At 43.7% G+C, this 26884-nt stretch overlaps 1 protein-coding gene across 3 annotated transcripts in view; it reads left to right on the top strand.

The window, feature by feature from the left end:
* The window catches only part of LOC142662162 (AP-2 complex subunit alpha-1), a 42116-nt gene extending 16866 nt beyond the window's left edge, over positions 1 to 25250 (top strand). The window contains exons 5-24 of one of the 3 annotated variants that reach the window (XM_075840168.1): positions 117 to 246; positions 2022 to 2123; positions 4643 to 4751; positions 6917 to 7067; positions 9357 to 9525; positions 11555 to 11692; positions 12359 to 12541; positions 12646 to 12743; positions 13288 to 13519; positions 13809 to 13973; positions 14491 to 14648; positions 15070 to 15132; positions 16523 to 16588; positions 18172 to 18254; positions 18377 to 18467; positions 19436 to 19558; positions 19646 to 19762; positions 20625 to 20694; positions 21147 to 21281; positions 22314 to 25250. In XM_075840168.1, the coding sequence (XP_075696283.1) occupies positions 117 to 246; positions 2022 to 2123; positions 4643 to 4751; positions 6917 to 7067; positions 9357 to 9525; positions 11555 to 11692; positions 12359 to 12541; positions 12646 to 12743; positions 13288 to 13519; positions 13809 to 13973; positions 14491 to 14648; positions 15070 to 15132; positions 16523 to 16588; positions 18172 to 18254; positions 18377 to 18467; positions 19436 to 19558; positions 19646 to 19762; positions 20625 to 20694; positions 21147 to 21281; positions 22314 to 22391 (2461 nt within the window). In that variant the 3' untranslated portion in view covers positions 22392 to 25250. The remainder of the gene's footprint in view (positions 1 to 116; positions 247 to 2021; positions 2124 to 4642; positions 4752 to 6916; positions 7068 to 9356; positions 9526 to 11554; positions 11693 to 12358; positions 12542 to 12645; positions 12744 to 13287; positions 13520 to 13808; positions 13974 to 14490; positions 14649 to 15069; positions 15133 to 16522; positions 16589 to 18171; positions 18255 to 18376; positions 18468 to 19435; positions 19559 to 19645; positions 19763 to 20624; positions 20695 to 21146; positions 21282 to 22313) is intronic. The other 2 variants (XM_075840169.1, XM_075840170.1) reach the window with 2 other exon arrangements.
* The last annotated feature ends 1634 nt before the right edge of the window (positions 25251 to 26884 follow it).

Here is a 26884-nt window from a genome sequence, read left to right as displayed (position 1 = left end):
TAAATGTTTCCCATGAAAGCAGCAGGACTCTCTTGCTGTTTTCTGCTTTTCATGAATTCCTTCAATGTATCCAGAGGCCTCGTGTCTTACAGAAGATGATGTGTTGTCTTTAACAGAGACACAATGGATAGCGTGAAGCAGAGTGCTGCCCTGTGCCTGCTAAGACTACACAAGACCTCGCCTGACCTCGTGCCAATGGGTGAATGGACGTCACGGGTGGTTCATCTCCTCAATGATCAGCACATGGTACGTGTTTACGAAAACGAGATTGAGCCTCTTTACCTTTAGGATGTATTCACACATGCCAGTTCTGTTGTGGGTCTTGTGTGAATACGCTATTGTGGTAATAGGGAAATCCTTGTTTTGGGTACGTCTGAGGGTATAAAACAGGGGTCCGCAACCTTCGGCACTCCTGCTGTTGCGAAACTACAAATCCCAGCATGCCCTGTCAGCCAAAGACTTTGATTCCAGCCAAAGGCTGTCTGGGCATGCTGGCAATTGTAGATTCACAACAGCAGACATGCCGTAGGTTGCTGACCTCCGCTTTAGAAGACTTCATTGTATGCGGTTCCTCACTAGCAATTATATATTCTTGCAGCAGTGAGTCACTGCTGGCATTAATGGTTAATTTGGTTGGCGCAATGATTTCTGTGCCGCTGCTGCCGTCCACCGCACAGAACTACAGCACAGCAAGTAAATGTTACTCTGCCGTCCATTTCTGCGCTACACTGTTTGGCTTGTAGTGTACTGATGGTTTTTATGATGAGGTCTAGGGTGTGGAGTAGGATTAACTGAACTTTTTAAAGGGGTTTTACAGGTTCAGAATAACATGGCTGCTTATTTGCAGAAACAATGTCATACTTGTCCATGGGTTGTATCTGGTATTGCAGCTTAGCGCTATTTAAAGAGGCTCTGTCACCAGATTCTCCAATCCCTATCTCCTATTGCATGTTATCGGCGCTGCAATGTAGAGAACAGTAAAGTTTTTTTTGTTTTTTTTGTTTGTTTTTTAAACGTTCATTTTTGGCCAAGTTATGAGCTATTTTATATATATATGCAAATTAAGTTTGAAATGGACAACTGGGCGTTTTTTTTTCGTTATGTCCAACTGGGCGTGTATTGTGTTTGTTTACGTGTATGACGCTGACCAATCCATGACCAGTCAGCGTCATACACTCATCTCCATTCATTTACACAGCAGCGATGTGCAGCCACATACACAGAGATTAATGTTACTACAGTGTCCTGATAATAAATACACATGAAATCCAGCCTGGACGTCATGTGTATTCAGAATCCTGACACTTCTGACTCTTTTCTTTGAGATTTCCAGCAAGGGAAACAAAATCTCGTGAGATTACGAGTGGCTTGCTGGAATCTCACAGAAAAGATTCAGAAGTGTCAGGATTCTGAGTATACATGACGTCCAGGCTGGATTTCATGTGTTTTCATTATCAGGACACTTGATTAACGTTAATCTCTGTGTATGTGGCTTCACATCGCTGCTGTGTAAATCAATGGAGATGAGTGTATGACGCTGACTGGTCACTGATTGGTCAGCGTCATACACGTAAACACGCCCAGTTAAAAACACAATACACGCCCAGTTGGACATAACGAAAAAAACACGCCCAGTTGTCAATTTCAAAGCTCATTTGTATATATATAAAATAGCTCATAACTTGGCCAAAAATGAACGTTTAAAAAAAACAAAAAAAAAAAACGTTACTGTTCTCTACATTGCAGCGCTGATCACATGCAATAGGAGATAGGGGTTTGAGAATCTGGTGACAGAGCCTCTTTAAATCACTGGAACAGAGCTGCTATACCAGACTCAACCCATAGACTGGTGTGGTGCAGTTTCTGGAAGAAAAGAGCCATGTTTTTTTGAACCTCTACAACCTCTTATAAACCTGCTTGAAAAATTGTGGGTGATTTTGTATTTCCTATAATGGTGAGGAGAATATTTAACGCTACACAATGTTTTTCCTCCATTTGACATGTTCTCTTTATTGTGCCAGGGAGTGGTGACCGCGGCTGTGAGCCTCATCACCTGCCTCTGCAGGAAGAATCCCGATGACTTCAAGACATGCGTCTCCTTGGCGGTCTCTAGACTTAGTAGGGTATGTATCATTTATGTTCAGGCTGTTACCACAGGTCAGTGCTGCCCCATCCTGATTGTTGTATATGAAACGGGTAGAGAAAGTTGCAGTTGCAGACTCCCTCCTCCCCCAGCCCAAAAGCATAATGCTGCCTCCACCATACTCCATAATGCTGCCTCCCCCATGCTCCATAATTCTGCCTCCCCCCCCATGCTCTATAATTCTGCCTCCCCCCCCCATGCTCCATAATTCTGCCTCCACCATTCTCCATAATGCCGCCTCCCCCGTGCTCCATAATGCCGCCTCCCCCGTGCTCCATAATGCCGCCTCCGCCATGCTTCACTGGGGGTATGGTGTTCTTTTGGTGATGTGCAGTGTTGGCTTTAGGCCAAACACCTTTTGGCATTATGGTCAAAAAGTTCAACCTTGGTCTCATCAGACCAGAACACATTTTCCCACATGCTTTTGGTAGACTTTTTTTTTTTTTTGTAGGTCTTTGCAAAACATAGCCGAGCGTGGAGGTTTTTTTTCTGTTAGAAAATAAAAACTCGTCTCCATCGAGTTTTGAGGGACGTCCAGTTCTTGGTAATGTCGCTGTTGTGCCAAATGTAATCCACTTCTTGATGACGGTATTCAGTGTTCCGTGGTATATCTACTGCCTTGGAAATTCTTTGGTACCCTTCTCCTTACTGATGCCTTTCAACAATCAGATCCCTTTGATGTGTTGTAAGCTCTTTATGGACAATGGCTTTTCTGTCACACGCAACAAAGAAAATGTCAGGAAAATCCTAATAGAACAGCTGAACTTTATATGGGGTTACTCAGAATCACTATAAATAACGGCAGCTGTGTACTGACTACTATTTAACATGAGTTTGAATGTGATTGGCTAATTCTGAACACAACCACATCCCCAATTATAAGAATGCGTTCACACTTATGCAACCCCATTATTGTAGTTTTGTTGTTTTTATTTTTCCCCTAATAATTTAGTTTGTTTTTCAATGGAATTTTACAGATTATGGGTCACTTTAAAGAGGCTCTGTCACCAGATTATAAGTGCCCTGTCTCCTACATAATCTGATCGGCGCTGTAATGTAGATAACGGCAGTGGTTTTTATTTTGAAAAACGATCATTTTTGAGCAAGTTCTGAGCTAGTTTAGATTTATGCTAATGAGTTTCTCAATGGACAACTGGGCGTGTTTTTACTTTTTACCAACTGGGTGTTGTGCAGAGGAGTGTATGAGGCTGACCAATCAGTGACCAATCAGCCACATACACTTCTCACTGTTCCAGCCCAGCATGGTCCACAGCACAGTGTGATTGTGCAGTGAAAGAAGTAAACACGCCCAGTTGCTAAAAACACAATACATGCCCAGTTGGAAATAAGAGAAAACACGCCCAGTTGTCCATTAGAAAGGCTCATTTGCATAAATATAAAATTGCTCATAACTTGGCCAAAAATGATCGTTTTTCAAAAAAACCAAAACGTTACTGTTCTCTACATTGCAGCGCCGATCACATGCAATAGGAGATAGGGGTTTGATGATCTGGTGACAGAACCTCTTTAAGGCCGGATTTACACGAGCGTGTGCGTTTTGCACGCGCAAAAGGCACTTATCAGCTCCGTGTGTCAGCCCTGTATGATGCGCGGCTGCGTGATTTTCGCGCAGCCGGCATCATTATGACACTGTATGTTTGTAAACAGAAAAGCACGTGGTGCTTTTCGGTTTTCAATCATAGTTTTTACTGCTGTTGCGCTAATCACGCGCGTCACACGAAAGTGCTTCTGTGTGCTGCGTGGGATTTTCACGCACCCATTGACTTCAATGGGTGCGTGATGCGCGAACAACGCACAAATATAGGACATGTCGTGAGTTTTACGCAGCGGATACACGCTGCGTGAAACTCACTGACAGTCTGCGCGGCCCCATAGACTAACATAGGTCCGTGCGAGGCGCGTGAAAATCACGCGCATTGCACGGACGTATATCACGTTTGTCTAAATAAGCCCTAAGTGTGGAAGAAGTTCTGAAATGATTCATCTTGTACTCTTGTGAGTTGTTTTTTGACATGACGAAAACCTGTGCAGACTTTTTATACCCACTGTAGTTCATCCATATAATATCAGTGGGGTCCAACTTCCGGCACCCCCACTGATCAGCTGACTGAAAGACCACGGTGACTAACGCAACGGCCTCTTCAGAGTTTCTCAGACACAGCGCCGGGGACTTCCGTAGTGGCTGTGCCTGTGATTGCAATTCTTTGCAGCCGAAACTGCTATCCCAGACACAGCCGCTATGGAAGTATACTGCGCTGTACGGTAAATTATGAAGAGGCCACGGCGTTTGACACTGCAGTCCCTTCAGTCAGCTGATTGACTCCCGGCATACCCACCGATCTGATATTCGTGACCTTTCCTAAGGATACGGCCATCAATCTAAAAGTCTGAGATCCTCTTTTAAATAGAACATGGGTTTTATGAAAAATAATGAATGTTTTATAACCAGCTGTGAATTCTTGTCACTCCTCTACACAGATTGTGTCTTCGGCCTCCACCGACCTGCAGGATTACACATATTACTTTGTCCCAGCTCCATGGCTTTCTGTAAAGTTGCTGCGTCTTCTTCAGTGTTACCCTCCACCTGGTAATAAAGAGCTCTTTGCCCAGTATTGAATATTTCTTTGTATAGTCTGACAAGTTATCTGTGGGGGGTGCAAAAAATTAAGATAGTACCTCCTAATAAAGACAAATACAGTGCACATCTACTGTGACTGCAAAACCAACCCAAAGATGCAGCAGCAACGTGCGGGCGCTAAGATAAATGCAAACATTGAATCATTTAATTATTTGAAATTGCATTATTACTGCTATAAATATATTGTGTGTTCAGACAGAATACTGTGTACCGTTCAGGCTCTGTTCACATTAGTGTAATTGACTCTGTTCACAATGACAGCCATGACTTATTTGTTTTCAAATTGATCGTAGGCAATACAGACAGATCCCATTGACCTATAATTGGGTGTTTCAGGGTCTTCGTATTTTTGAGGGCAAGAATAGTGCGGACGAGTGATGTTCTTGCTGCCAAAAATTACTGGAGCCCCTGACTGAACAACCAGAGCCTTCGCTGGAGAGGTAACCATAGACCTTTAGAGAATCTGTGGCTTGTATAATTTTAAAACATGGAATTATTTATATACAGTATGTAGACAAAAGTTTTTGAACACCTACAGGATCTTTTGACATCCCATTCTAACTTCATAGGCGTTATTATGGAGTTGCCCCCCCCCCCCCCTTTTGACGCTAAAACATCTTTCAATCTTCTGTTCAAGACTATCAACAAGATTTTGGAGTGTCTGTGGGAGTCTTTGCCCAATCATCCAGAAGTGCATTTGTGAGGTCAGACACTGATGTTGGAGGAGACGTTCTGGCTCGTAATCTCCGTTCTCGTTCATCTCAAAGGTGTTGGTTGGGGTCAGGACTCTGTGCGGCCAGTCAAGTTCTTCCATGCCAAACTCCCCCAAACATGAAAAACATCCCCATAGCATTATCCCTCCTCCACCAAACGTTACAGTTGGCACAATACAGTCAGGCAGGTAACGTTCTCCTGGCATTCACCAAACCCCGACCCATCCATCAGACTGCCAGATAGAGAAGCGTGATTCATCGCTCCACAGAACGTTTCCACTGCTCCAGAGTCCAGCGGCTGTACACCACTCCATGCGTCCCTTGGCATTGTGCTCGGTGATGTAAGGCTGGCATGCAGCTGCTCGGCCCTGGAAACCCATGTGAAGCTCCCGGCGGACCGTTCTTGTGCAGATGTTAATACCAGAGGAGGTTTGGACTCTGCCGTTATCGTCAGCAGAGCGTTGGCGACTTTTATGCGCTTTGCGCCTAAGCAATCGTGACCCCGATCTGTAACTTTACGTGGGGTCTCCAATTCGTGGCTGAGTTGCTGCGGTTCCTTCCACTTTCCAATAATATCACTCACAGTTGATCATGGAATATCTAGGAGGAAAGAAATTTCCGCAATGACTTATTACAACGATGACGTCCTATTACAGGAACACGCTGGAATTCAGTGATCTCTTTACAAATGTTTGTTAGGCCGGATTCAAACGAGCGTGTTCAGTCCGTGATGTACGGTCCGCAGGTCGGCCTCATTTCCCAGACTGAGCACACTGCAGGGAGCTGGGTTCTTATTGTCATAGTTCTCTATGACGCTAGGAGTCGCTGCCTTGCTGCGGGAAAACTGTCACGTACTGAAAATATGTTTTCAGTATGGGACAGTAGTTCCGCGGAGAGACAGGGACTCCTAGCGTCATAGAGAACTATGACAATAAGAACCCAGCTCCCTGCAGTGTGCTCAGTCTGGGAAATGAGGCCGACCTGCGGACCGTACATCACGGACTGAACACGTTCGTGTGAATCCAGCCTAAAGGAGACTGCATGGCAAGTGCTGGATTTTGTACACATGTGGCAATGGACTGAATGAAAAACTTGAATACAATCATTAAGAGGTGTGTCCCAATACTTTTGTCCATATAGTGTATATTTGACCTATTTTGAGTCAGATGTATAAGTGTGTGTGTATATGTGTGTGTGTGTGTGTGTGTGTGTATATATATATATATATATATATATATATATATATATATATATATATATATATATATATATCTCACACACAGCCAGCCAGCAGGGTTTTATTTTTAGCTTCCTATGGAAAACACTGCATGATAATAGGTTGTCCCAAATGGACCTGTGTCTTTACTTTCATCCTTGCTAACGATGTAACTGTGTTTTTAGAGGATGCAGCGGTAAAAGGACGACTTGTTGAATGCCTGGAGACCATCTTGAACAAAGCCCAGGAACCCCCAAAGTCAAAGAAAGTGCAGCACTCCAACGCAAAGAATGCCATCCTTTTTGAGGCTATTAGCCTTATTATACACTATGACAGGTAGGATATATGGAGTAACATTGCTTCTTAACTGTCACAGCACTGACCATTCACTTCCTAATAGACGGTGTCACTACCACAAGGACTTGAATAATCGGTTTCCCGTTCCTCCTCTCGCAGCGCCCCAGCGTTCCCCCTTTTCCCTGTTTTTTTCCTGCCGATATCCGCCATGGCACTTGCCCAGTAATAACCAAGCCAATAGACTTGGTTACCGGCATGTGATCACCATGATTAACCCCTTCAATGATGATCATGGTTTCGGCAAAGGGGGCTACCTCTTTGTCACTTTCCAGCCCCAGCATTGGACTGGCCAAGTCTTGATTGTTTTTATGGACAGCCTGGGGCCCAATAAATGCCTCCAGAACTTACCTGAAATAAAGCAGGTTACCTTGGGTATGCCCCGACACACACCTGCGCATTTTATATGCACAGGCAGAATTATTACATTGCATTATAGTTTTTAAAGATTTTTAAAAAGTCTGGTAATGGGATTAAATGGTTTTTTTTAAAAACAATTCGAGATTACGTTAATAAAAAAACAAATGACTCAAAAGAAAACTAACTTTTTTTTAAATAATTTGGTTGAATAAAAGTTAATGAATTTTATATTCTCCGATTTTCTTACAGTCCCTTCAATGAATGTATCAGTTGTGATGATCTGCAAAAAAAATAAATAAAAAAACAATGGCAGAAATGCATTTTTTTTTTTACATTTTGCCATTAAAAATAAGAAATATTTAACTCTTGTGAGACTCAAAACAATAAAAACCTACAAAATCTCCAACTCGTCGTGGAAAAGAAAACTCAAAGTAAAATGAAATATAGAAAAGTTATAGCTGAGAGAATACAGGTAGGAAAAAAATCCGGTGGTCAAACAGGCTTTGTCCTTAAGGGGTTAATATACTTAAAGTAGCCAAGACACATTTTTTTCCGTTTTAGATATTATAAGACAGATGGTTGTTCTACAGCAGTTTCTCACCCCTAGACAATCCTCCAGTCATAAAATAGATTTTTGTTCCTTATTGATGCAAATTTTATGCATCATATCCGGTTACAGCAAACCTAAAGCAAAATAAATACATTCAGAACTACGGTTTGTATAGATATGAAATGTATTCATGAACTTTAAAGCTGACCAGTCACCGCTCCTGACGTGTGCGTTAATGAGTACCGCATGAAATAACCATTGTGCAGCTTTTTTTCTTTGCAGTGTGCTGTACCTCTGTTATTCTTCCTGGAAATGTATGAATGAATTGAGAACTGGGTGACACTTTCTGCACTTATAGCACCTTCCCTTTGTAGCATTCCACATAACGGCTGGTTTATCGAATTAAATGACTTCAGACTCCATCGCTAGGGGCTTAAAACACGCTGTTCCTTTTTGGATATTACATTTTAAATGAAATTCAGCGCTAGAGAACATACAAGAGAATACAGCACTGATCAGATGCGACAATGAAACTCTGTGACTCACAGATGACGTCTTCTCTGATTGTAGACGTGTCTTTGCCTTTTCTCCATCCGGTGCCTTAATAGTAATAGTGACAGTACCCCCAAAAATAATTATGCCAAGCAGAGTACTCCCCAACAGTCATATTGCTCCCCCATAGTGCCCCAATATTAACTGTGACTGGGTGCCCTACCATATTAATAGTGCCCTCAAAAGTAATTTGCCAGGGATTTGCTATAGTAATAGTGCTTCCCCAATAAAATCTGGCCCAAAGTGCTCCCAATGGCAAAACTTCTCCCCTTCGTTTCCCCCTAATAGTAATAATGCTACCCAGAGTGCCCCCATTTGTGTACCACCGAGGGGGGCAAAACAGAAATCCAAGACTTCCATTTCAGGTCACCTTCAGCGGTGCAGGCCCCTACTGGCCTGAGCTGCCTGCAGCACCGTGTTGGCGGGCGCAAGGACGTCATCTCGCTACCTGCACTGAAGAACCGCCCTTTCATAGGCTACAGACTCAGATACAGTTTATTGTGGCGCTTTCCCGTGAATCCAGGGCATGAGGCATAAAATCCAGGGAATACCCCCTAGATGCCCGGTGCTAGAGATGACACGGACCCAATCTACTTGGGATACATTGGAATTCGACTTGTTGATCGAGATCAACGGGTTGCCAACCCGGTGCCTCCATCCTCATGTCGCCTTTTATTTGGGGTGCCTGTACACCGTTGCAATCCCCCCCACCCCCCAATTTTGCAAAAATTGTGGCAGAACAATGCTAGACGTTCATGCACCAAAATGGTGTTTTCACATTAAACCTAATCTGTTTTGTTTCCTTGCAGTGAACCCAACCTTTTGGTCAGAGCCTGCAACCAGCTAGGTCAGTTTCTACAACACCGAGAGACCAACCTGCGTTATTTAGCTTTAGAAAGCATGTGTACACTGGCCAGCTCTGAATTCTCACATGAAGCTGTGAAAACCCATATAGAAACCGTCATTAATGCCCTGAAGGTGAGTGAACAGTTATTATGTACTTGTCAGGACTCCGGAGCGGGGCAATGACTGTATCACACGGCCGCAGCCCCGCTCTCATACATGCGTGTGTTATTATACTAAGCTGTGCGGCCGCACAGCTAAGTATCCAAATACATGAAATAACGGCATCGAAACCGTATCGAAGTTTTGATGCATCGTGCATCCCTAATGGTGACGCAAAAATAATAAAAAAAAAAAACAAAACTTTTTACTGTGTAAAAACAGTAAAACATTAGAAAACGATATAAATTTCGTATCGTGGAATCGTAACGACCCGATGAATAAAGTTATTATGTTTATACCACACGGTAAACGGCGTAAATTTAGGACTCAAAAAAGAGTGGCAAAATTGCTGGGTCTTTTTCTATCCCCCCCCTCCCCCCCCCCTCCCAAAAGTTAATAAAAGTTAATCAATAAATTATATGTACCCCAAAATAGTGGTATTAAAAAATACAACTTGTCCCTCAAAAAACAAGTCCTTTTATACAGCTATGTCGACGTAAAAATAAAGTTCTAGCTCTTTGAACGCGTCTATGGAATACTTAAAAAATAGCTTGGTCATTAAGGCCTAAAATAGGCTGGTCACTAAGGGGTTAAAGGGGTTTTTATCACCGTAGACGGTTATGGCATATTGCCTGATTGTGCCATCATTTGTCTAATCAGTGAAGGGTCTGAACTCCGGTGCCCAACAGTCCAGAGAGGAGCCTTTGAGGTGCTGTGATCGTGGGACTCCCGAGACAGAACTCCTACTGATCAGATGATGTGGGGAATTTATTAAAACTCGCATCTTATGCGCCAGTCTCCATAGGAAACCAGCTAGTGTAAGAGGCTACTGATTAAGGGGCACACGCCTCTTAATTAATTTGTCGCATCTTCTGCTGTCCGTGTGCCACTGAGTGTAATCTATGCCAGCTGGGAGCTCGTTTCTGGCGTATTTATTGTAAATGCGTCGGCCCACGGATGGCTCTACCCCTTTCGTAAAGCTTTGGCTGCTTTGTAGTGTCTACAGATGGCGTGTGCATAAAACAGACTTAGGCCTCATGCACACGACCGTAAAAACTCCCGTTATTACGGGTCGTAATTACGACCCCTAATAACGGGCTCATAGACTTCTATTGGCGACGGGTGCCTTCCCGTTTTCTCACGGGAAGGTGCCCGTGCCGTTGAAAAAGATAGAACATGTCCTATTTCAGGCCGTAATAACGGCACGGACAGTCCATAGAAGTCTATGGAGCTCCCGTAATGACGGGTGGCTACATGTGTGCACCCGTCATTACGGCAGCGTTGCTAAGCGACGTCAGTAAATAGTCACTGTCCAGGGAGCTGAAAGAGTTAACTGATCGGCAGTAACTCTTTCAGCACCCTGGACAGTGACTACCGATCAGTATAAACCTGTAAAAAATAAAAATAAAAGACGTTCATACTTACCGACAACTTCCTGCTTCCTCCAGTCCGGTCTCCCGCCCGTTGCCTTGGTGACGCGTCCCTCTCGACATCCGGCCCGACGTCCTGGATGACGTTTCAGGCCATGTGACCGCTGCAGCCAATCACAGGTCAATCACAGGCTGCAGCGGTCACATGGACTGCCGCGTCATCCAGGGATGTCGGGCTGGATGTGAAGAGAGGGACGCGTCACCAAGACAACGGCCGGGTAAGTATGAATTTCTTTAACTTTTATTACAGAAAAGGCTGTCCCTTCTCTCTATCCTGCACTGATAGAGAGAAGGGGCTGCCGATTAGTGCAGCGCTATTTTGCCGCCAAAAACGTGCTCGTAAATACGGGTGAAATACGGGTGACACCGGACCCATATTTACGAGCACGGGTTCGTAAATACTGGTGCAAAACGGGTGGAATACGTGTGACACCGGACCCGTATCTACGCCAGTATTTACGGGTGGGAAAAAATACGGTCGTGTGCATGAGGCCTAAATGTAGCTTTTTTTTTTTTTTTTTTTTAAATGTTTTGCTCTTCTTTATTCATTTTTCCATCATATTTTACTACAGACTGAGCGAGATGTCAGCGTCCGGCAGCGAGCTGCGGACTTACTGTATGCAATGTGCGACCGAACAAACGCTAAACAGATTGTGTCAGAAATGCTGAGCTATCTGGAAACAGCAGATTATTCAATCCGGGAAGAAATTGTGAGTGGTTATTGAATAAACTGTGTTTAGCTTATTAGTAGCTTGTAACTACTGGTACTGGCCGTCGTGGTTTGTCACTTAAATAGTTATCAAACTTTTGATATGTCATAGATACATATCAAAAGTTTGGTTTGGTGGGGTTCCGCTGCGGAGACCCCCCACTGTTGCTGAAATGAAGGTGCATTTGCACTCTGAGCGCTTTGCTTCTTCGGCTGTGATCAGCGCTAATCGGCGGGCTGAATATTTACATACAATGTCTATGTAAGCCGTCTTCAGCTTGACAGAGAGCGCCGATCACAGCCGAAGGTCAACGGTGCTCAGCTGAGCGCTTCTGCACCTTCATTTCAGCAATGCTGGGGGTCTCCGCAGCGGAACCCCCACCGATCCAAACTATTAATATGTCTCTGACATATGAAAAGTTTTGAACGTGTAGTTACTCTTTAAAGTGTTTTTTCTGTTGCTTTTTATGTCGATGTTTTTAACCCTGAAAATTCTAAATCGTTGGTTACAAATGGATTCCATTTTCTTGCTAGTTAACATGGACTGCACTGATAGGGGATGGGTGGTATAGACACTGGGACTATACAAGTTCTGTATCAGCTGTTCCTGAGTAGAAGGAACTTCACATATAAAGACAAACGTTCTTTACATTTATTTGTTCCGTAGGTGTTGAAAGTCGCCATCCTAGCTGAGAAATATGCCGTGGATTACAGCTGGTATGTGGACACTATATTAAACCTGATTCGTATCGCTGGTGATTATGTCAGTGAAGAGGTTTGGTACCGCGTCATCCAGATTGTCATAAACCGGGATGATGTCCAAGGCTATGCTGCCAAAACTGTATTCGAGGTAAGACTTGTTGAGAGAGACTTTTTTTTTGCGGGCAGCAGAATCCGGGTGAATTTCTTCCATTGCAAAGATTAAGACGTTTAATATAACTTCTATATTTACAGGCTCTACAGGCTCCTGCGTGTCACGAGAACATGGTTAAAGTTGGGGGTTACATCCTGGGAGAATTTGGTAACCTTATTGCTGGAGACCCTAGGTCAAGGTATAGTGACTCAAAATAAGTAAACCCCATCAAATAACGTGTACCTCATTTTTTTCTTAAATAATAAAGTCAAATCGAGCTGGTCTCTCTGTAGTCAGTAGAAAGCTTGTTGTGAAACCTCTAACCAGTAGCTGTAAAGTCCTGAGCATTTCTCCTTGGTATAGAGGAGCAGTGCGGGAGGTTTGTATAATTCAGCTGGACAGGAAGACTGGCGTTTGCTATGCAAATATATGTAACTGATCTCAATGAGTAGATATGGTGCCCCCTACGAGCCCTGGTATGTCAATGAACATATGTGGTTTGATCAGCACTCGGCTGCCCGCCAGCTATTTCCATCAACACCGCGCATGCCAGGCCTCCGATCAATTTAAACCATGTGGCGATGGGTGGGGCTCTGATCGCTAGGACCCCCATTGATCTAGCATTTTTCATCTATTCAGTGGGTAGGTGAAAAATGCTAAAGGCTGGAATGCCCCTTTAACTCTTCTCTTTGTATTTTAACATTTGTTTTATTTTAGGTCATTTGTTTGTTTTCTTCTTTCAGCCCCTTAGTGCAGTTCAACCTCTTGCACTCCAAATTCCATTTGTGCAGTGTATCAACTCGAGCCCTTCTACTCTCCACCTACATTAAGTTCATCAACCTCTTCCCTGAAACCAAACCTACCATCCAAGATGTGCTGCGCTCCGATAGCCAAATCAGAAATGCAGATGTGGAGCTCCAGCAGAGGGCAGTAGAGTACCTGAAGCTCAGCTCCATTGCAAGCACGGATGTCCTGGTAAGAGTTTTTTATTTTACGAGTTTCCCATTTAAATGTAGGGAGAAGGTGTGAACCCCTGTGATCTGCCTCATAGATGCAGTGTTTAAGATGTGTTTATATGTGGTACACAGTGAATAAGAATGCAGGCAGCTTACCTAATGATGAATTTGACTGTTTACAGGCAATTCCTGCTGGGCAGTGCAAGGGTTAATAGACCAGTTACATGTCCTGTATGTTGTGTGCTTAGATGAGTGTATTTATTAAGCGCGGCATATTCCAATTTGTTTTGGGTTTTTTTCTTTTGTAGGCTACGGTCTTGGAAGAGATGCCCCCTTTCCCTGAAAGGGAGTCGTCTATCCTGGCCAAACTTAAGAAGAAGAAGGGACCTGGTGCGGTCAGCGATTTAGAAGAAGGGAAGAAGGAACAGAATTCTGAAATTAATGGCGGAGTGGAAGCAACACCAAGCACTGCAGTAAGATTGGGTTTCCATTCAGAGACATGCAGCATTGTGGTTCTGGTTACAGATTCGGCAAAGAATCTCTCTATTTTGCACGAGGTGTTCGCGGTAGAATTTTTTTTCTTAAAATATTTTAAAAAAAAATATACCATACTGTTTGGTTTTTATAGCCTAAAATTTATCTAAGGGCCTGTTCACATCTGCATTGGACGGTCCGTTAGGGACCTCCGTCACCGTTCTGGCCGAAAATACCGTAAGCAATAGCGCAGTTTGCTGCGCCATTGTTTCCGGTACCACCACGGAAACCCAACGGAACCTATTAAAGTTACTAGGTGCTGATGGCGTCCGTCGTACAACGGAACCTACGCTTCCGGTATTTTCGTTCTGCTCTGGCTAAGCAGAACAACGGAAACACTGAGGCAGGTGTGAACAGACCCCAAGCTGACATCAGTTTTGTTAACTTTAGGGCCGTATTTCTAGTACTGTGTTCTGGTCAAATCTCCTATAGTTCGTGTCCTCTCTGTCTCTACAGTCTACCCCTTCCCCATCTGCTGATCTCCTTGGCTTGAGGGGTGCCCCCATCACAGGATCAGCAGCACCAGGTGCTGGCAACCTCCTGGTGGATGTGTTTTCAGACACACCGTCTGCCTCTGCCTCACTAGCTCCTGGTACTGAAGAGAACTTTCTTAGGTATGGATCTTTCTTAGTAGCCTTCTAAAATAAATATTTTATTGTGCCTTTTTGCCTTTTTTTATTTTTAAGCGATTTAAAAATAACTAGAAAAAAAACCATATCTCTGCCTTTATAAATCATCGAAATGCAAAATGAGACACTTCTGTATATTTGACGTTGCTGTATAGAAATGCATCCTGGTGTTCACACGAGGCCGGTCCTATTATCTGCCCATGATCATGGCCTCCTGATGGACACATCAGGTCCAGTCCAGTCTCCAGTTTGCAATGCCGAGTGTATGCTGCTGTTCTGTCCGTCGACTGTCTAATTGCATGTCCGTTTCCTGTCCTTTTTTTTTTTTTTTGCTGTCTTGCTGCTGGTGGGATTCTTTCTTGTCTGTCTGTCTTTCTGTGCCTGCCTGTGATTGGATGGTGTACAGTGACTTGGACCCGCCCTCTGAGAGTCCCTCGTCCTTGTTGGTCGATGCAGCCCAGCCTTCAGAGTAAGGGCCCATTACTTATGAGCCATAAATATATCAGCAGCTATTCTATTTCCATATATGCTAAATAATTAAAGTGCACTACTACATGGATGGTCAGTTTAGTCAGAATTATGAGAATGGCACATTCTTTCTTCTAGCTAAGGCTATGTTCACACAGGGCGGAAACGCTGCATGAAAGAACTCCGCCTATCCGTCCTGCAACCCGCAGGAAATTCCACCTGAAAAACCGCAACAAATTGTGGTGCAATATTGGGGTGGAATCTCCACTGCAATAAGCAGCGGTTAAAAAAAAAAAGCGAATACTTACCCCTGGGCGTTGCCATAGCGACTTTTCTCTCCGCCCATCCCGGCCTCCTGGGATGATGCTGCAGCAGTCACATGGAATGAAACATCATCCCAGGAGGCCAGCCCGGACGGAGAACAGAAGAAAGTCGCTATGACAACGCCCAGGGGTAAGCATTAACCTTTTAATTAATTTCAAACAAGAAAATATTTATTTTTTTTAATTTTATTTTTTATGGCGGAATCGCAGCTTTTCTGACGCAAAAACTGCAACACCTGCTATTTACATTCCCATTGGATTCAATGGGGAAAATCCGCAACAGTAGAGCAGCGGATTAAGAAACCACACCGCAGGTCAATTTTATTAAAAAATTTTCGGCTGATTTTTTCCGCAGCGTGTGGATGTGATTTGTTCAAATTTCAATATACTGTGGATAATGAGCAGTGTTTACGCACCCTTAAAGTTACCCTATAATTGGGGTCTCCTGCCCGACCTTATATAGTAAGTACGCCGCCGGGCAGTATAGTGCACAGGTCCCATTCTAATGGCTTAGTAATACATAGTATAAACCAAATACAAAAATTACAAAGCTACCTTTATTGAGACATGACATACATGAAATACTTTTTTACCAAACCAGAATATGGATAAAGGCCAAACCCAAACTCTTGAAGTGAACAGCGTAGCTGCCCCATACTTGTTACACCCCATCTATTGTCCCAATAAACCTAGAATACCAATTGCATCTATAAACCATTAAATATCAGGGTTAGGACTAATGAATCTTTCCATGGGGTAATGGAGGGTACAGCTTGTTTTGAGTCCTGTTGATTCCATTTTTATAGTTGTTTTATTATAATATATGAATGTGTTTTACTAGCATTTTACGTGCTGAGTTCAGTGGTATAGCCCAATTTAAAGCTCTCTTCCTACTTCAGTTGCCCTTTTCTGGTAGCGCTTTTTTTCCCCTTTTAATTCTTGTGATCTATTAATGTTGGGGCTAACTCTTTTTGTGTCTCTAACAAATGCATTAAATATTTATTTTTTTCCTTTTTTTGGTTGCATCCTCTCCTTTTTCCATTCTTTCCTCTTCCTCCTCACTTTCAGCTCTGGCTCTGCTGTTTCCGAGGATCCTGCTTTACCTATCGCTGAGGCTGATGAGCTCCTAAACAAGTAAGACAGGCATGTGTATTCCTGCGTGTGTCATCTCCTGTAGATGCCCCTGTCCTACATCCTTCTCAACATAGACCAGTCCTGCCGACTGTCCTGCACATCCGCTGTGTCCATACACAAGTATTTTATAGGAAAAAATGTAAAGGGGTTTTCCCAGAATTTACAATTATCACCTATCCGCAGAATAGGTGATGATTGTCTAACTGCTGGAGGCCTCACCACTGAGACCCCCTCTCTAGCAAAAACAGGGGTCCTGAACCCCATTCCTCCTCTTTGCACCCCCCACAGCGAGAAGAACATTCACTGGAGCAGTGGCTAAGCGTGCACCTGCCGCTCCATTCAATGGTAACGAGAATGACGAAAACAGCTGAGCGCTTCACTCTGCCGTTTCAGTCATTCCCATAGACTTTTAATAAAGTGGCGGCGCGCATGATCGACCGCTGCTCCATTCAATGTCCTCCTTCCTCTGGTCGAGCAGTGAGGAGGAACAGAGTGTTCGGGACCCCCGTTCTCCCGATCAATGGGCTCCCACCGGTGGATAGGTGATCATTTTTGATTCTGATACAACCTCTTCAACCTCTCCAACCTCTTCATCTTGGAGCCACTTTAAATATTGTGTTAGGAAGTTAATCCGCCAATCTCATGTATGATGATATAACAGGGGTTCACAAACTTTCCTGGTCTAAGGGACACGTTTTCAGATTGTACAGCTTAGATGGCTGCAACAAAAACTCAAATTCACCTTTTATTATTTGACATCTCAGAAGATAGAGGTCTGTGGGCCAGAACCTGACAGTGACATCATGCAGTCCTCTTCACTCTAGTGACTATCTGATGAATGTCCGTTATACTTCAGGCGGGCAGCGTGTCCTATTTTAATGTGTAGGTAGGGCGCAATGACCTTTAGTGTGGCCTGCAGCCTATAGAGAATTAGGCTGGCCCGACACACATGTATATCGGTCAAACCTGTCAATTTTGGCAGTGCCAGCTGACCATCTAATGTATATGGAGGTGTCCCAACTCCCTTCCGATGGCAGATGTCGCAGAGAGATTAGGGTCGGGCATGTTGAATTTCAACATGCCCCAATCCTTTTGTTTGCAAATAGAAAGGCCGCTTCTAGAGGAGGTTGGCAGCAGCTTTCTCACTTCTCCATGTTGAAAGAAGGTGCGTGCTCAGTCTGTAGAGCGGGCATGTGTGTTTGGCGGAGTTGGGACGGATGGGCTGCATCTCTCCACTTGCACATAACCGTATCATGGGCCTCATGGCCAGTATTATATTAGAAACCACCGGTAATGAAGATCTCCGAGCAGCGCTAGGGTTTGTGATAGTGTTTCACACCTTTGTTTTGGGAGTAGTTACATCCCAGATCTGAGATTCATGACTTTAGCTGGAGGACCTCCATAAAATGTGGTCGAATCTTTAGGTTCGTTCATCGTGTGGCCCCTAGATGGCAGCGTATTTCTTTGCATGTATTTATTTCAGACGTAAATCCAGCCTGACCCCTTTTCCTGAAGATGTCTTATTGTAAAACAGATAATGGAATAATTTTTTTATTTTTTTATTTTTTTTTTTGCGGCTTTAGATTTGTGTGCAAGAATAATGGCGTCCTGTTTGAGAACCAGCTTTTGCAGATTGGAGTGAAGTCTGAATTCCGCCAGAACCTGGGTAAGCAACAATAATAGAATCTGTGGAGCTACCATTGGCTTTACTATTAATGTAAAAGTCCTACTTCTACTTTTTGTATATCCGTAGACTGAAGGTGCTTGTCATTTTTTCTCTTTTTGTAGGTCGTATGTATTTGTTCTATGGCAACAAAACTTCAGTGCAGTTCCAGAGCTTTACTCCCACTGTGTCGTATCCGGATGACCTGCAGAATCATATCTTTTTACAGCACAAATTCCTGATAAAACAGTTCGTCGGTATGCTCGGTTAGGCACGCGATCGCTAATAATGTATAAATCACTACATTTATTTACCTTTTTGGCAGTTTTTGGTGTGTTTTGTTCATGATGGAAGCTGCAGCTGCCTCTCTCTACCTGTAGGAGGGTCAGCTTTGTCCGCAGGTTCTGCAATAGGCACTGCAATTGTGTTGCTTGATTGGTTAATACAAATGGGGGACACGTCGGTAGGGAAGAGTTTGTACAAGGAGGGCGCAAGTAATATTTTTGTACAGTGCTTAGGACACAAGTGGGTGGAGCATGACTAATGCCACGAAAAGAGCTGCAAATAATTGTCATGGACTAAACGCCCAGAGCTCTATACGCCACCGAGAAATTAAAATGGTGAAACTAACATTACTGAGGAGAGGAGGTTAGGTAGGTCTTGTGGGCTCTATTTGAGCTAACCTTTCCTTTAAAGGCATATTCCAGGCAACACAAAGAAATGTCCCAAGATTAAAAGTTATCCCTTAACCACAGGATAGGTGATAACCTACTGATTGGTGGGGGTCCAATCCTGTTACCCCGATTGAATGAAGTGGCAGGACGCGCATGCACCCTGCTACTCATTCACTCTCCATGGCACTGCAGGAGGTAGCCGAGCACTGTACCCGGCTCACTCCGGCAGTCGCATAGACAGTGAATGGAGCAGCAGGACGCATTTGCCCTGCTGCTCAATTCATTTGGAGGCTCTGGACTCCCCGTTCCCGTGATCGATGGGGGTCACCGTGGTCGGACCCCCACCGATCAGCATGTTATCACCTATCCTGTGGTTAGGAGATCACTTTTAATCTTGGGACAACCCCTTTAAGTGTTTTGTTAATATTTATTGTATAATGGTTATTATAGAACAGGACTATATATTTTCCATGTATTATCGAGTCGTCATCCTTAACACGAAGCGTTACAGCTTAATATTCAGACCAAGCCAGTCGACCCCATGGTGGAAGGAGGGGCACAGGTTCAGCAGGTGTTGAACATTGAATGCTTGGCAGACTTTGATGAAGCTCCTCTCATTAATATTAAGTTCAGGTACTCCACACCGATCACATGCTTATTTAACTCTTTGTGTACATTTCTAATGTCCTATACTTTAAAGTTGTCGCCTATCGCTTTTAGGTATGGAGGAACGTTACAAAACATCACATTGAAACTGCCGATTGCCATCAACAAGTTCTTCCAAGCTACCGAGATGCCCTCCCAGGACTTTTTCCAGCGCTGGAAACAGCTTAGCCTGTAATTGATTGTTCATTCATACAGTATTAATAAATATTGGTATAAGAATATCGGTGTCCATAAAGTAAAACCTTAGGGGACCTTTGACTACCCTGCTTATATTTAATTATATCAATAGTTTAGAAATGGGATACAACGTCTGGTCTACTTGTGTAGCGTGATTCCAGTGTAGAAAACGTGGCCTACGCTGTGTCCTGTATATTACGTATTTGGTTTTGAAAAATATGATCAAATCGTATTCACACATTTCATTTATTTGTGCTCTGTATATATGCAGTATGACCACTGGATTGAAGATGGTGCTACAAAATACAATGTTCCAATGTCTTTGCAGATGCAACCTCTAATAGACAGAACCGAGGGGACTGCGTTCAACAAAAGGCTTTTATTACTATATGCATTAACACTCGGGCCTTATTGGGCACATTGGGGTTGCCTTTAGTGCATGCAGGTGCACTAACTAAGTTAAAGTAGGCGTCTCATGTAGCTGATCGCTGCAGGTCCTGCTCTTGGTACCTCCAGCGATCAACTGTGATCACCAGGGAAGCTCCTGCTGGCCATACAGATGGGTTTCTGAACTGGCTGCCCAGACAGCTTCTTGCTCTGGCTCATAGAGGTGGGTCCTGATTGGGAGGCGCTACTCTATAAAGCCTATATGTACAGGCGGCGTCTTTCAAACAAACCATTTTAAAGAGGACTATCCTGGGGACCGCTTTATATTTTGGTGCCAAGCTCTGGAGCTGTAAATATGATCTTCTCGCTGATGAACCAGACAGTTATCACTTTATAATTCTCTCGTGAAGTCGCGAACCAGCTCTTTCCCTCGTCTACTCCAATAAAACAATGCTTTACACTTTGACAGGCCACAACAAGAAGCGCAGAAGATTTTTAAAGCCAACCATCCCATGGATTCTGAAGTGACAAAAGCAAAGGTAATTCTGTTATATTTTGACCCCTTCAAATTTTATTGCTTGTTAGACCATTGGTGTAACCGAGGTGTGAAGTGAAATCGGCCGTATCGGATGTTCCCTCCAGCAATGCTGGATTATCGTTTGGGTGATATTTTAGATTTGGCCATACTGTGTATTAATGTTATATCTCCAACTTACATTTCCATTCTGCAGAAAATAATGATGCCTTTTCCACTTTTCTTACTAATTCACCACATTTCTAATAAATGCCTTTGTGGGTAATTGTTACAAAGAGCAGGCCTCGTGGCACTGTGGGATGGACGGCCACCAATCGCGTATTGGATAGGCCATTAATGGTATAACCCATGACACACACACACTTACCAGCTGCCCATATACTAAACATGGTCATGACCACTTTTCGTTTCTTTGTGCAATCCTATCATTTATTTCTTTCTTTTCTTTCCTGGTAGTTATTGGGCTTCGGCAGTGCACTGCTAGAAAACGTGGATCCGAATCCAGATAACTACGTGGGTGCTGGAATCATCCAGACAAAGTCTGTACAGGTTGGATGTTTGCTGCGTTTAGAACCCAATATCCAAGCTCAGGTAAGTTGTGTTATATGCAACCTAGGTCAGGTGTTGTGTTATATTACGTAGCTTCATCTTCGATTATGGGGGTTGCATTCGGATCAAATGCAGTGAAATAGTCGCTTATCCATAACGTTGAAAATCTTGATTTGGCTGTTGCTTTTAAAGGCTCTATAAACCTTTGGTGACTTCACTATATTGTGATTTTAAGCACTTTTGTAGTATACATTTATTAAAGATATTTTTTATCGTTTCAGCGCTGCAGCTTCAAAGTTTCCACTTTACATAGAAGCTGCACAATGCTGTTGTAAGCTGAATCCATCAGTGAGCTGGGCTGACAGCGGCTTCTGTGTGTGACCTCCGACACACATATAACCCTAAAAGGGATCGCATCCAAGTTCATGAATTTAGATTTAATGGGTTTTTAGGGTTATATTGTGCGTCCCAGGTCACACACAGGAGCCGCTGTCAGCCGATCAGTCAGTCCATTTCACTGACTGTTTCGTTCTTGCAGCGGCGTTCTGCAGCTTCTATGTAAAGTGGAGACTAAGCTGCAGCGCTGAAACTGAAAAATCTCAAATGTTTATTACAAAAGGGCCTAAAATCACAATATACATACATTACAAAAGTCACCAAAGGTTTACATAGCCTTTAAATAAGCACTTTGTGTACATAAATTCAATGCGACTCAATGTTTAAATATGGGGTTTGTAAAGTTAAACAGCCCAGTTGACCTTTTAAATATGTTGGCATAGCTGGATTAGTGCATAAGCAATCATTTAGGATCGCCCTTCTGCTAGCTTGCCAAAGAGCGCCGCTAGCAAGTGTGACCATGATCACCTAGTAATTCACATGGGTGCCATGTTCCTCTGCAGCAACATGTATGGATACCTGTATGTTCCCCTGATAGTATTGCCTTATTAATTAGGGTCGTGTAAGCCGTATCCATGGCAACGAACTGATCGGAATTGCACCTTTTAATTAGGAATGTGCTTGCAACAAGAGCTTACAATCTGCCTGATGTAACTGTTTGTATCGTCTCCTTTCCAGATGTACCGACTTACATTGAGAACCAGCAAAGAAAGCGTTTCCAAGCACCTATGTGAGCTCTTATCCAAGCAGTTTTAAGCCAACAAGGATGGCTAAAGACAGTAAAACTGGCAAACACTACAAGGAGGGTGTACCATGCATCAAGCAAACGTGTGTCTGTGTGCATGTGATGGCAGAGGTGGCGCTTCTCTGCCGACTGTCTTTATCTTGTGTGTATGTGTGCGCGCGCGCGGTCTATGTCCAGTAAAGTCCAAGACACTTTAGAACTTGTAAAAGAAAACGAGACAAAGACTAGGCTAACTATTAATAATCTTATTGTCATAAGATGTGTGGTTGTTCTACTAGATTTTGTCATTCTTGTTGTGACTATAAATTTACTAGACTGAAAGGGATGCATGAAGCCGAGGACCCCCCTGAATTGCAGACAAGAGGGTACCTCTCTCCATGCCACCTCTGGCTGTACTGTGGATAAGGGATCAAGCGTCTGCATGCGGACCCACCGGCATATCACTTGCTGAACAGTGGAAATGCTGCTTTTCGGAAGGACACAGACAATTACAATTCTGAAGGTTTTCACACTCAGTTTATGTGTGAAGTGGAGACTAAAACCGTAGTCATTTGTATTCTTACTTTAGTGTTCTCTCCCCGTGTGCTCTCTTTTTTTTTTGTTTTTTTGGTGACCTTCTAAATCCTCTTTTGGAAAAGTCTTTGGGTTCAGTCAATCGTGACATTCATTTCAGCACCATCATTGAGTGACCGGGGTTTCATGTGACGGCCCTCCTTAATATTCACAGCAACCTATCGAGAAAAGTTTCCGAACAACTTTGCCAAATTTAGAGGATACCTCTAGAAGAGAGTCACTGCCACAAATATGCAAGGCTGCTTTTTTTTCTGTCCCTTGGCTCGGTCTGTGCCAGTGAACTAGTGGTTTGGAGCGTTGAATGTGTATAACTTCAATTGGCAAACTTTTTGGGCCTTGCGACTTAGATGAACCCCACTTCTCACTGTGTTCTCGTGTGTCGGTACAGTCGCGTCGGCCTCTGTTTTTGTTGAAGCATTCCATGCCTTTGTATCGTATCTAGTGATGTCTCACTGACCTTATACCTCGTATAGTCATTCCAAGTGTGCACTAGCGGGTGTCTGATCCATCCGCACTGTGCGCCCCCCGGGGTCTCTTTCTTTTGCTCTTCATTTTTCTTCCCAACAGTACTAGCCCAGCACTGGAAAAACAAATGAAGGCTCATTATCCTCTTCTTACATCCGCACAGGATGTCCATCTCATAACGACTTTGTTACTCCGTTGCTGCAGGTTATCTCATTACCTCTCACAAGAAATTTCTTAAACCTGCCTTGCAGTTAATCGTTCTTGTTTTATTCTTCTCTATGGCTTGTAATTGCCACTTTTTTCCTTTTTAAGGCAGATTTTTTTTTTATCTGCCAGTGTATATAAGTATATATAAGATATTATATAAATGTTAATACATAATCAAGAGGTACAACTGTCAAGAATACATCCCCGCACCTCCCAGAATTGGACGTCACACACAAATTGCCCAGTGAAACGGTCACTCGTCCAGCAACCAAACCACCTGCAAGAGGCCAGTCTGATCTTGTAGTCCTGACTTTCATTCAGGAGTCCCCAGATCGGTCGTTCTATCACTTTTAAAGGGCTAGTACACATTTGGTTGCTTCTGCCTTACACATTGTCCTTATATTACCTATGGAGGTGCCGGCCGTTTCTGGGGGAAATCGGCTAAATGTGGAAACCCTTTAAATTGATTGTTTAGCTTGCTTCTGGTTTCTGATGGCCCCATCTATGCTGCCCATTAACCCCATCCGATAGTGTGCATTTTTAGTACCTACCCACACCTCTTAGTTGCAAATCCGCATGGTCTCCATGTGTGAGCTGTAGGTTTTGTGCCAAAAATGTGATTGTATCTTGTCAAGGGAAGGTCCCTGCTCCCTACTGACTGGATCCAAACCCATTTCTAGCACAAAATATACAGCACTGAAATAGACTATGACCACACCTTGGCGTGACTGAAGCTTTAAAACGGTTGAAAAGTGTTTTTTTCCCCCAGAAACTGCGCCACTTTTGTTTATGGACTGCCTGGTATTGCATCTCCACTATTTTCCCTCAAATAAGACTGAGCTTCAATACCAGACAAAGCCCATGGACTACAGTGGCATGTTTTATAATCCTGCACAACCCTTTACTACTTGTACCACGTGACTCGTATGTGGATAAGAAGACAAAACATTCTCGATTGTTAGATAGAGGATCTCATCCCATATCTTGACATGAGAGGACCCTAGGTTTCGCTAAAACAAAATATTAAGTGAAGTGTGATTTGGTCATTGGCCAAGAAACCGCGCCACTCTTATCCACAGGTTTTGTCTGGTATTGCAACTCATCCCCATTTAAGTGAATGGGCAGCTATACCAGACACAGCCTGTAGATAAGAGTGGCGCTGTTTTTGAAAGAAAATCAGACCTGTTTTCTAGTCTCGTACTTTTAAGTATACAAAAAATGTATTCCTCCCTTTTGGCAGTGGTGGCCTTTTAAATGTCGCCAGCTTCTAATGATACCTTGACGTTCCCTCCCATAAGCCGTCCGTGCAATTGGAGGACAGTTGTGTTAATTCAGCAGTTTTTGTTTTTTTTTGTTTTTTTAAGGATATTCTTTCCATTTTCTTTTAGTATGGGTCATTTGTGGTTCTGGAGTGCAGTTCTCGCTGGTGCTGTTTATTATTTGTGTAGTACACTGCTAGTTATAACGGCTCCTGAGAGTGTGTGTGCGCGTGTGTAGCTGCATATGGATGTATTGCTGAAGCTTCGTGCGTTCTGTATCATATTAGACTTACATATTTTCTATCTGTATTTTATAAACTGTATCATTCCCACCCAAAGTCCTGGAATAAAAGGTTGAGCCATGGAGTCATATTTGTTTTTTTGTTCTGAGATTAACAACTTCAATCATTGTATCCTGTTCAGGAGTAGTGCTATTGTATCCTATTCTTGGGTGGGGGTTGTGCTATTGTATCATATTCAGGGGTTGTACTATTGTATCATATTCAGGGGTTGTACTATGGCATATGATTCAGGGGCTGTACTATGGTATCCTATTCAAGGACTGTATTATTCAGGGCCTGTGCTATTGTATCGTATTCAGGGGGTCTATGCTATTGTTTGCTACTCTGAGGGGGGGGGGGGTTGTGCGATTGTATCCTGTTCTTGGAGGGGTTATGCTATTGTGTACTCCTAATCCGGGGTTGTACTATTGTATCCTCCTATGCGGGGGGCTGTGCTATTGTGTACTCCTATGCAGGGGTTGTACTATTGTGTCCTCCTGTGCAGGGGTTGTGCTATTGTATCCTGTTCTTGGAGGGGTTATGCTATTGTTTCCTCCTATTCAGGGGCTGTGCAATTGGTTCCTCCTATTCAGGGGCTGTGCTATTGGTTCCTCCTATTCAGGGGCTGTGCTATTGGTTCCTCCTATTCAGGGGCTGTGCTATTGGTTCCTCCTATTCAGGGGCTGTGCTATGGGTTCCTCCTATTCAGGGGCTGTGCTATGGGTTCCTCCTATTCAGGGGCTGTGCTATGGGTTCCTCCTATTCAGGGGCTGTGCTATTGGTTCCTCCTATTCAGGGGCTGTGCGATGGGTTCCTCCTATTCAGGGGCTGTGCTATGGGTTCCTCCTATTCAGGGGCTGTGCTATGGGTTCCTCCTATTCAGGGGCTGTGCTATTGGTTCCTCCTATTCAGGGGCTGTGCTATTGGTTCCTCCTATTCAGGGGCTGTGCTATTGGTTCCTCCTATTCAGGGGCTGTGCTATTGGTTCCTCCTATTCAGGGGCTGTGCTATTGGTTCCTCCTATTCAGGGGCTGTGCTATTGGTTCCTCATCTATAGAGACCAGTGAGGTTCCGGCTTTCATTGCAGGTTATGGATAGCATGTGAGCAAGCAGGACCACATCAAGGTTGGCTGTGGCTCCTGGACAAAAAAAAATTGGTGGGGTTCCCTTCCCCACTAGCAGTGTTGATGCATACCTTATGCTAGGGCTGGGCATAAACATTAGATATTTGACAACAGATCCTGCTGAGGCCTAAAGGAACGGACTACAGTCTAATTTGCATGAGGGAAGCCCCAATATCTACTGAAGTTGTGGGGAACAAGTTCAGCATATTGAGTTTTCCCATGCCCCATCTTTTTTTTCCCGTCTTCGGATAAGCAGCAACAGAGGTATTTAGCAGCTATTTACCTTATCTACCTATGACGATAGAAATGCTTGCTTTACCATTAGTTAGCAGTTAAGGTAGGAGATTATAAATCTTTTGCTGCTGAGTATCTGGGTGGTCGAGGGACAAGGCAATTGCCCCCTTTTCTCTCCCTATAATCAGGCTCTGTGAGCAATCCTGAAATATCAATGTACTGTGCGCTAGTTTTTACATAAGACCCACAAAATATGGGTAACAAGTTTGTGGTACCAATCCCATGATGCATCAGTCCAGTGGGTGGAGCCTATAGCCCCCTCCCTCATGCTGTTTCTGGCTGGGTAGGACAGTGTTGTTAT

The sequence above is a fragment of the Rhinoderma darwinii genome, chromosome 10 (genome assembly GCF_050947455.1).
Source record: "Rhinoderma darwinii isolate aRhiDar2 chromosome 10, aRhiDar2.hap1, whole genome shotgun sequence".
Taxonomy (NCBI): domain Eukaryota; kingdom Metazoa; phylum Chordata; class Amphibia; order Anura; family Rhinodermatidae; genus Rhinoderma; species Rhinoderma darwinii.
This window is presented reverse-complemented; position numbering and strand designations above follow the sequence as displayed.